This window comes from Adiantum capillus-veneris, chromosome 20 (genome assembly GCF_014529385.1).
Source record: "Adiantum capillus-veneris isolate H3 chromosome 20, ASM1452938v2, whole genome shotgun sequence".
NCBI lineage: Eukaryota > Viridiplantae > Streptophyta > Polypodiopsida > Polypodiales > Pteridaceae > Adiantum > Adiantum capillus-veneris.
The window spans coordinates 62,011,424-62,022,378 of NC_140950.1; the positions used below are offsets into that span (position 1 = coordinate 62,011,424).

Genomic DNA, 10,955 nt, shown 5'->3' on the forward strand with positions numbered 1-10,955 from the left:
ACCATCAGCTCCGAGAAGTATTAGCTCAAGCTAGGGAAGTATTAGCCAGAGCCAGAGTAACACTATACCCGTCTCAATCAGAATCGTATGCCAAATCTCAAGTAGTGAAGCATAAAGAACCAAAATATGTATGTATATAATAGGTTTTATGGTAGTACGAGACATATCTAAGCCAGGCATCCAAGCAACAAGTAGAAAACCACATCCATGTCAGTCAGAATTACACTTGGGATCAAAGTACCAGCTGAAATTTCAGCCCAGAACCAAAAAACTGATAAGTAACATCCCTAGTTAGAATACTATCATTCCTTACCCTACTGATTAGCACCCTCACAATCATCAGGTGATTTGGCACTCAACCATGTTTATACTACCAGTATTTTGCCAATTTTGAAAAGGTTGAACCTGTAAAGAGTCAAAGGAATATGCCATGGAAACCTTATTAGATACATCATATCATTCTCAAGGTTATTTTAGAAGCATTATCAAAAATTAGATCCATTTCTATGAGCTAGTTATTAAAAAGTGGTATAGCTTTTAGACAAAGGTAGTGAACATGATTTCTTCTAAAAAATTTACATCCCAAGTACTGTAGCAGTTTATCAATGCCAAAAAAAACCAATGTTAGTATAGCAAAATCTCGTTTAGTCTAGCCTCCAAAAGGGTCACAAAAAACCTTTGTAAAGGAACTCGAATGCTTATATATATTCCATGGCGGCATAACCAGCAACACCATGGTCAAGCCTTCAACCTTATACTCACCATCAATTAAAAAACACCAGAACAATATCCATATTTATGCTAGATTTGATGCCATTTTTTTGTACAGTAGCAAACAGCTAAGTGTGTATGCAACCAATACCAGGCATGAAGTAAAAACCAAATTCTTTTGCTAACTACAAATCCAAATGAACAGTTCTTTCAATAATCTTAATGTCAAGAAATGGATTTCACAATACCAAGAATCAATTGTATTATATATTAAGCAAAGGAACTCAACCTGAAAAGAAGCAGAAGTCAACGGTTGGAGTTCCAAGACTTGCTTTCCTTTCACCATAGTTTAATACACTCCAAGCTCAACCACTTAAGCACTAACCCTCAATTACACATAGAGAATACAAAAGCTCATATTCGCCAGCTAAGTGAGGGAGACCCTCACCTTTTATAATGTTGCTACGCGGAATAGGCCAAAATTCCACAACGCACACTTAGATTCCTGCAGATCATCTCCAGCCATGCATTTGGTGGAGGTAGATAGCCTTGAATGGCCCATGTGCTTTGCTAGCAGCATTCGCTACAGATGATTCCGGATTTTGCCGGCAGAATCTCTACACTGCAGAGCTTTACCTAATTCTCTCTACTCGCTCTGAGTATGCCCCAATTTAGTAATGCTCACTTAAGTGAAAAATTACCTTAAAGGGATTTTAAAAAGCATAGTTACACACGAAGCGGGTAATATTTTCAACCAAGGGAGCTTAAATTTCCCCATTTTAAGTTAATATTCCTTGACACGTGTGTGTGTGTGTGTGTGTGTGTGTGTGTGTGTGTGTGTGTGCACCCACCCATACCCAGGAACATACCTAATAAGGTCGTAGACCCATTAGGTATGGGCCTACTTCCTTAGTAGATTGCAAAGAAACCCAACATCTATTCTGGTACCAGGCCAACTATTCAAGCAGATTGCTTTAGTAATACTAGCAACCAGTTCCTTTCGTAAAAACCCATTATTATAGAATTTACCAATCACCTTGTTTATTTCTTCAAATGCAAAAAAGTTATTTAACGAAGAGTATATTATAAGTGACAAAATACCTAAGCATGTGTTACTCGCATTCTTAATTGGTTTGTTACTTTTCTTTTTAACGAAGTTAGTAGGACTAAGTGATGGATTATCTCGCTTCCAAAAGAAGCATGTAGTGTAAAGGCCAATGTAAGGGGGGGGGGGGGGGGGGAGAGAGAGAGAGAGGCAAGAGGGAAGAGGGAAGAGGAAAAGAGGGAGAGAAAGAGAGAGGGATAGAGACAGGGAAAAAGGGAGAGAGAGAAATAGATATATCCTTGGAGAGAAAGAGATAGATAGAGAGAGGGGAAGAGAATGAGAGAGAGAGAGAGAGAGAGAGGAAGATAAAGAAATAGGGAGATAAAGAGCAATGGTTGTAGGCGAAGCAACCATGTTGTGGTGTGCGCAGTGTGGGTATGCTTCTGCTTCTATAGAGTGCTATGAAAAAAATATTCTTTACGTGAAGCCGATGGAATTCAAAAATTACTAGCTTCTCTATCTTTCTCTCTCTCTTTCTATCTCTTTCTCCCCACGAAATAGGCATTAGGTTGGACAGTTGTCAATGGTACCGTACCTCAGAATAGAGGCAGGCATGCAATGTGCACAATAATCCCTTGAACAAGGAGCTACTGTGAAGAGATGCTACGCAAGAAGCACAATAAAGAAGCTCTTCTTCATAGCACTCTACAGAAGCAAGAGCACTCTCGCACTGCACACAACGCAAAACGATGGCTACATTTACAACCATAACTCTTTATCTCTACTCAAAAGGATGGCTACATTTACGTAATTGTATATATATTTATGTATACATATATATTTGTTTATGCATGTATGTCACATGCACTAAATACGGGAGCATAGCACTTGAAGGTTAGACGCTTTCTCTAATTGGGTATAGTACTTTTGTAATCGTGGCATTGCAGTCGTTTATCCAATCATGCATGGATTACCCCAACGTACCTTTGGTTTTACCATAGTTGAGACTGTGATGATATCTAAAGAGGTGCCACTTGGTCTTTGGCACTACTAGCCTCTACTTAGGTCTACTAGTATGTATATGTATCTACATGCTTATGTGCTAATATACCTGTGTACGTATTTATAGATGAATGAGTAGGGGGGAAAGCTAAATCTCATATTGCTCTTTGTAATGTAGATGTCAGACGAGAGACCACCTGGTAGTAGGGAGCAGCCATCTGGCTCTTCTTTTGGTTGGTTCACATCCGAGGTGGGCTCCCACCCAAGGTGGACATCGTCTCCAGTGAACCCGAGTCTTGAGGCGGTGAAAACAAGCAAAGAAATAAAGATTATTTATGGCTAGTTAACCCAAAACCATGAGTATCATAGGCTTAATTTTTTTATTTGTAGGCATGGCCATCCTAAATCTACTCTACTCAGGTTCCTCCACCAGTCGTAGATCCAAACTTGGACTCTCTCTTTATGAGACCAGTATTTCCGTTCGACCGAGGGATTGTTTGGTCCGCTACACTCCGTAGCAGCTTACGACCTACGATCTTTCCCTGCAGTCCACACCATGGGGAAGTTAGGGAGGGACTCCTTACATCCAGAGCCTTGCACCGACAACACCTCAGTCTACGGCCCCTTCTTATCGTCCTACTTCCCTTCCATCGCATGGTCCCACTCCCATGGCATCATAGGGTCCTACTCCACTCCATTCCACTCTTGCTTCGCTAGAACACCGTCCACATACTTCCTCTAGCGATGCGCGTCGACGGTCGTCTCAAGACAGCGAGCACCGAGAGAGACGAATAGGCGGGGGATCTTGTGGCTTTGCTTGTTTTGGTAGTGGTGGGGGAATGGAGTCCCCTATTTCAGAGTGTGCTACCCTGAATAGAGGACGAGGATACCGGTGCACCCTCGTTAGACATGCATGGGCGCTACTACATGGTAAAATATGGCGGGAAGGTGGACTTCGGTACATCACAGCGGCATGGCATTTCAACGCCATCTTCAGATTCTTATACATTCAACGTATAAGAACTATTTTTTAAAGTTTAGAGACCAACTACTGATCATGCACACTACATTGAGTACACTACATTGCTAGATTTTCAAATGTCCCCGATCAACATATTTTACAACAGTGGTTGGAGGGCTACATGAAAACAATTTTAAAAAACAAGCAGTCTAGTGTATGGCACGCAGCAGCCAACCATGTTAGAGATCCAGACAGGAGCTATCATGGTGGCAACATGGCAGATGCAGAGTGGGAGTGGGCAATGCAAGAAAAGAGCGATCAGGCTGCGATGGGCTCATCCTACAGACAACAACACAAAGCTCGTGCCATACAAACTTCCACGCACTATGGCTCGAGAGCCAAGCAGCCTGGAAGAACAAATATGTAAGATTGATTAAATTACAACCTAAATCGGTGATCATAAAGATTATAGTTGATGATTTGTTATTTTTATTGCTAGCTTTAGAAAATATCACTCTTACTCGACTAACCAGAGAGATGGTCAAGTATCGGGAACGACATACAGAATTTGATACTTGGAGATGGTTGTTCGAGAACAACCACATCTTTCACGAGCAATTCGACACAATAGTTGGATCACTACAAGCGATAAGTTTAAACAAATAATTTTGTATCAATTGTTTTGAGCTGTTGATAATTGTTTAATTTGGTTTGGGTTTATGTGTAGTCAAGGTATGTGCCTCTGGACGACGACGAGAACAAGGAGGATTAAATAGAAAAATGTTTGTCCAAACTTTCGTAAAGTCCCAATGTGGCACAATGTATATACAACTATTTTCATTTTATTTGTATTTTTTTAAATAGTTGATCTTCTGCACATTAAATCGTCAAGGTAAAGTAAATTCAATTTTAATTCTTTGGTTTTTTTTATACTCTTTCAAAAAATAATTGATGTTTCATTGTTTTATGCAGCCCAAATGAGAACCTTTTTTTTGAATGGGCGTTTAACGATAATTAACGCAGTAATATGAGTGGCAAGAGACGCGGTAATAGCAGCAAGTATATATATAACCGTAGATATTACTGTGATTATAGCTTTCAAACCACTATCGCGATTTGAGCCGCGGTTATTGTTGCGTAGGTAATATTTTCTCTTTCCATTTTCTTTTGTTTTTCTGCGGCAATGCTAGCAGTTATATTAAACGACTCCTCTTATAGTGTCGGATGTCTACACACCACGAAGTGGCCTATATCCTGCAAGCCAACTCTGTGGTGAGAGAAAAACTGCTACACCACACGAGTCTGACACAACATAAAAAAACAAGTTAGTACACATAAGCAAGTGAAAAATTATACCTCAATAGTCTCTATCTGTCAGTAAATGCACTGGAGCTCTTCAACTGGGTAGTCTCCCAAACCTCTCCAATACAAAAGACAGTCGCTGATTTCGATTGAAATCGGCAATTGTCTTTATATAGGCAGTTTTTTTTATCAAAAGATTTCTCAGTCGAAACTAAAAAATACGGGTATTCGATGATTATTCGGAATTTGGCGTATAATAGCGTTTTATATGTACATACATTTTTTCAATATGGACGTATAAATGCAACCCAGACCTCCATGAAGAGACCATAGAGTTCAACTTGCCAAAACACATTGGCTAATAAAGCTTAACTCAAAAAGTAATAAGATACTGGGTGCTCTTTTAAAAAAATTCAATAGGAGGGAATATTCCCTCCTACTGCCTCCCCCCTCCTTGTGCAACCTGCCTCCCCCTACTTCTTCGTTCCACCACTTTCCTGCCGCACATGCCTCCCCTCCTTTTCCCTCCTCTTTTGCAACTTTGCCACACATGCTTCTCTTGCTTACCTACTAAGTAAGGCACAATTAACAACATCGATAGGACACAGAGAGAGGGAATAAGAAGAAGAAGAAGAAGAAGCCTCAGCTCCGCATGAATGAGATAGAGAGAGAGAGAGAGAAAGAGAGAAGGAGAAGAAGAAGAAGACACAGAAACTCTGCTGCACATGTTGCCTCGCCACCTCCAAAAAGAGAGAGAGAGAGAGAGAGAGAGAGTTTTATAATATTCTCTACAATATTTATTTTCAAAATGTGTACCGCATACATACTGATGCTTATAAATCAATCCATGGTCTCAAACCAGCTCACAACTCACAATGGGCTACAAAGTAAAAGCTCATAAATGAATTCACTTGTATGCATAAAATGAGGCAAAGTTTTTGCTCGTCTTGGCATCCCACCAAAAAACCAAAGAGCTTTTAAGGCTTTTGACTCTTATTTGTGACTTTCCTATTTCGGGCTCCCAAATTAGCTCTCTCTCTCTCTCTCTCTCTCTCTCTCAACATTCCCATGCGGTCTGCTTATAATTAGGTTTGCGTTTGTGTATACTAGAGTTCGCAGTAGCATTTGAAATTAAGCTTTACAACACCATCTTAGTTCCTATATTACACCAGCCCTACATTACACGAGCTGCTGCCGTCATCCTGCTTGTCCTTGGAGCATGACAATACTGATAAGGAAAGTTCTGTGTTCACTCCGTCGCTTGTGGTTTTGTTTAAAGTATTTGAAGCCAACTCCTGCATCAAATTAGTACCAGCTGTACTAGCGGTAACCCCTATAAGTGCTGCGCCTGAGCTGCTATCACCTTCCAAATCAACTTTGGCCTCACAATTAGTTACAGCCGCCTCATTCATTATTAATGGCACGCACTCAGAAATACTGCGTGAGCCAGACATTTCAGCACTGCTGATCGAGGGTCCACCAGAAGTTCCTATAATCATAACTCGATCGGTTGGGATGACACTCGCAACTTCAACCTGGCCCGTGGCGCTGTAAGCTTTGGCGCCCTCAGAGCTTGCAAGCCTCCTGCGTTTCTCATTTATCAGTACACTTAGAGACTTTGGCCCCTCAAACTCAGAGGAACTGGCCGATGATTCTCTGGATTCAAATCTCCCATGGAATCGGCACGAATCACCCATCCCATGACGTGGTGCTGTGGAAAACTTACAATTCCTCGGCTGAGCTGGCTGCCGCGACCTTGGCCCCATCGAATCATGTGGGAGTCCTGGAGGCGCAGGAAGCTGCAGACCAAAATCGCTTCTGCAGGATGTAAAATCTGCATTAGCGAACCATTTTTCTGCTACATGAGTATATTGGCGCAATCTTTTACAGAATATTCTTCCTTGTCTGTGATTATTATAGGGGGGACCTAATTGAGCACTGTGCAGCAGATCTGTGCAGTTATTCCAGCCTAGCTCAAGCAGCTCTGGTCGACGTAGATCATGAACTGGATTTTGCTGACTTGCAACACATACAGGTTGCCCATCATCGATTTGACCATTATTTTGTGCGATGCAGTCACACATCCAATCATGCCGATACCGTGAACCGTGCTGCATGAAACTTCCATGGCAATGATTTAATTCCCGGGAACCAGCGTTCGACCGCCTTCTCAGCTGTGCTACCTTTCTGTTTTTATTAATGTGGTAACGGAGGTCATTACTACCATGCAATGCCTGCATGTAGCGGACAGGTTGCTTCTGAACGCTTAAATTTACCATTTCCAGCCCATTTTCATGAGAAGGTGCGATCATCAAGGAGCCATGGTTCGAACTTTTCTCTGAGATATCAGAATTACGAGGACATGATTGACACTCAGTTTCTGCTTCATGGACACAATGTTGGTTAACATGGCCACAATGATGCTCATTGTGTGCCTCAAGCCGGTGGGAAAGTGCTTGGCCGTGGTCCACAACACAGGCTAACTCATCAATCTTGGAATCAGCTACAGTAACATCGAAGGAAGATTCTGCGCAGACTTCTTCACCTTTGGGCTTAGATGAATTAGCAATTGATCCATGGTCATGGAGCCCTTGATTACCGTTATGCCCTTCTTCTGCAAGAGGAGCTAATTCCACAGAGGTGTCTTTCACAAGGTGCATTTGGTTAATTAATCTACTGTCAACTAGAGCAGCACTTCCATTACTTCTCTGCCCACTATTGTCAGGAGTCCCTTGCCTACTGATGGAGGCATTCGTAGCCTTGAGGCCAGTTTGCATTTCGATATTAGTGATACAGGTCCTGAGGCTGGCACTAGAAGAAAGATTGGCATCACCTACCAGGCTCCCACACGTTCGTTTGGTTATAGGCTGTGCTGCTTGTTTTGATTCATTTTGCACTGGAGAGCTTCTGATTATCTTCCATTCATTGGCTTCAAACAGCTCAAAAGGTCCTTCATCATGGTCGGTTAGAGATGCAGATTGCGCCTCTCCATGTCTGTAAGAACACTTATTACCTTTAGCACAGTAACCTTGACGAAAATAGAAGCATGGCACCTTGTACTGCCTTCTCATATAAGTAATCATTGCCCTGGAGTGCCGGATATCCAAAGGCTGTACAAGACATTTGAAGCAGGTAAGAAAGCCTAGCAGACTTTCGAACATTCGGTGTGCCATAAGAAAACAGAATTGACGTGATGAGCTCAATAACGAATCGAATTATTATGAAGGGTAAACGCAAGTTATGTAACAACGCACGTCTTGTTGTGTAGATTGTGTAAAAGTAAACTGTTACAGGCTAAGTTCTCCATTTCCACATAATTGTAAGATGTAGATTTTACCGGGTGTCTGAATCGACATGAGTTAGGGTTTGCACATTGTCCAGCCTTCCAGTACCAGCAATCTGCGGCATTCAGTCTTGCAGCTTCATTATGCCGGAATTCGCACCTGATTCCCTATGTTAATCAATCGCAAACCAGTATTAAATAGGAAGACGCATCCACGGTCTTATATCCACTCAAGTTCTACTCTTAAACTAGAGACTCACGAAAAATATAAGAAAAATATAAGAACGTAAACAAATCAACATGCTTAATGCACGATTTTCCACTGAAAGAACGCTAGATCGACAACGTATTAAGCACGGTTGCACCGGAAGGATTAAGAAATGCACAATTTACCAGTAATTAATGGAACGGTTTCCGCGGTCAAATCTGTAAAGTCTTCAAGAGACTTTACAAAAAACGTTGGCATGAAAACGAGTTATATTAAGCACGTTTGCACCAAGCAGGATCAGCTGGCATGGCAAGAAAAAATGCACTAATTTATACCAGTAATGGAGCGACTGCAGCGGTCGAATCTGTACAGCTCGCTGGTGCCGCAATTCGAAAACGACGTAATTAGGCATTGTAGGCTGCAGGCTAATTAGTGGTGATATATAAAATACGGCTAATATAACATGCAGTAGCTTGTAGGTCCTTTTTTCTGACAGACATTCTTCAAATGTACTTCCAGCTTATATGGGAGCTTTCAAGAATATTCTCTAGAAGAAAAGAACTGAGCAGCTTTCAGAAGATTTCGTGCAAGTACTGGCTGAAGAGTTAATTTCCAGGCCACAGAATGCCACAGATCTCATATCAGATTAGGCGATAAAGAAAGGTTAATTCGCATGGACCTACATTTTCTGACGCATGCAGTGCAATGCCAGCATTATTGGACACGCGCCTTGCAATATGACCAGAAAAAACAGTAATACAAAAAAAGAGAAGTGAACATGCAGACGAAATCCTGCAAAACGAAATCAATTACGTGCCTTGTTACAGGTAAGAGGAGAAGCGAGGAAGTAGACGCAGTCTGTGCTTCTGTTTAGCCACTTCTGATCTTGAATGTTGAAAATGGACATGGTCACGAGCTCATGATCGCCGATAATAAGCTGTAGAAGAGCAAACAGCTAGAATTTTCATCTAAGAAATTAAGACGATTTTGGTACTGTGAAAGACGAAGATGGAGGTGCAGCTCCTGGAGACGCTCATACCTGATCAGCACGAGGGCTATCGCCGGGCCGCGCGGGAGAAAGAGACATGATATTGTTACAGATTCGCGATCACTCCCCCTTTAATTTACAAGCAATACCCTACATTACAAGGCCGCCCAATACCCCCCTCATTTCCCCTCTTTGACTATACGGTAAAATTTATATTACTAGCCCGCCCAATACCCTCATTCCTCTCTTTGACTATCCGGTCAAAGGAGCCAGTTTGGGCGACCAATTGTGGGGGCTGTGCACGTTGTAACAGTGTGCAACTGTGCAACACCATTTTGAGACTTAAGCTGGTGCGCATTCGAAAGCACGCACATTAGCTATCTCCAGCAATGATGCCATCTTGAACGACACTCGGACACCACGAAGATTGATGGTGCTGCTTTCTGCATTCCCATACCTTAGAGACCCTATTTAGAGGTGCAAATGCCAATGGAGATCTAACAATTGAAAATGTACCGTGTTGCACCATCCATGGAACACTCAAGAATTGATGACCCTAATTAAACCAGTGCTTCGATTTCAAAATTCTAGGGTAAACGGGTGTCCCTAATATTAGGGACTCATCCTTTTTTTTTTGGGCACTTTCACCCTACATCTACATTCGTTTTAAACAAAACTAGTATGTGGCCCGCCAGTTGTTGCGGCCAAAAAAACATGACTTCTATTCTTATAATGTTATCTTCCCTTCTAGGTACAAAATAATCAATGCTTTATCCTACATATTAAAGTCCATTGCGTTCTTGAAAGTGATAATTGAAGAGGTCATCCTTCCTTTGGATCACAATCGTACAAATCTTGGTGATATAAATCAGCAATGTCAGCAAGTTGTGAAAAGATGAGGGCTAAGAGCTGAGTTGGCTTTCTTTTTGTATTCAAAAGGTAATTGGTCCGTCTATCTATGATGCTCTTTAGATGCCTCACATTCTTGTATATCTATCTTTGTTTTGTGCGACATACATAAGATATGGCAATAGCATGCACCATCATTCAATCACAACAATGCATATGTAGATCAATACTACACAACAATGCATATGTAGGTCAATACTATATGCCATAAATTCTTTATAGCTATATTCAAGCGCCATTGATACCTTAGATGGCAATGAAGCGAAAGAATCCTTAGTTATTTGTCTTGGCAAGTGTTTCAGACATTATAAAGCTTTCTTAAATTTTACAGTGAAAATTATCACGTGTAATTTATAGTGAAAGAGTGTAAAATGGAGTGGCCAAAGCGAAGAGAGGGGGACGAGAATAGTTTTTTTGCAAATTAAACATTACCACTCCTTACCACTACAATTACCATGTAGCTTGTCACTTTTATTCCGGTTGTTATTACCACATAATGCTTTGGAGCCAAAAAATTTAAATTTGGGTAATACTTTCCATCATACA

General features: G+C 41.4%; 1 protein-coding gene across 2 annotated transcripts; it reads right to left on the bottom strand.

Moving 5' to 3' along the window:
- Positions 1–5,994: 5,994 nt before the first annotated feature.
- Positions 5,995–9,695, bottom strand: LOC147432599 (uncharacterized). 2 transcript variants are annotated; one of them, XM_086491608.1, is made up of 4 exons: positions 9,552–9,695; positions 9,330–9,449; positions 8,359–8,472; positions 5,995–8,131 (listed from the first exon to the last, which is right to left on the bottom strand). In XM_086491608.1, the coding sequence occupies exons 1-4, from the start codon at positions 9,597–9,599 to the stop codon at positions 6,185–6,187; spliced, it is 2,229 nt and encodes a 742-aa protein (XP_086347734.1). In that variant the 5' UTR covers positions 9,600–9,695; the 3' UTR covers positions 5,995–6,184. The 2 variants fall into 2 exon arrangements, with proteins under 2 accessions (XP_086347734.1, XP_086347735.1); XM_086491609.1 differs by lacking the exons at positions 9,330–9,449; positions 9,552–9,695 and adding exons at positions 8,698–8,749; positions 8,848–9,305.
- Positions 9,696–10,955: the final 1,260 nt, after the last annotated feature.

Coding starts and splice junctions, on each gene's coding strand:
- LOC147432599 (XM_086491608.1), bottom strand. CDS start 9,599: ATGTCTCTTTCTCCCGCGCGGCCCGGCGATAGCCCTCGTGCTGATCAG. Junction 8,473..9,329: donor CTCCTCTTACCTGTAACAAG/GCACGTAATTGA, acceptor TGATTAACATAG/GGAATCAGGTGCGAATTCCG. Junction 8,132..8,358: donor CATGTCGATTCAGACACCCG/GTAAAATCTACA, acceptor TGTCTTGTACAG/CCTTTGGATATCCGGCACTC.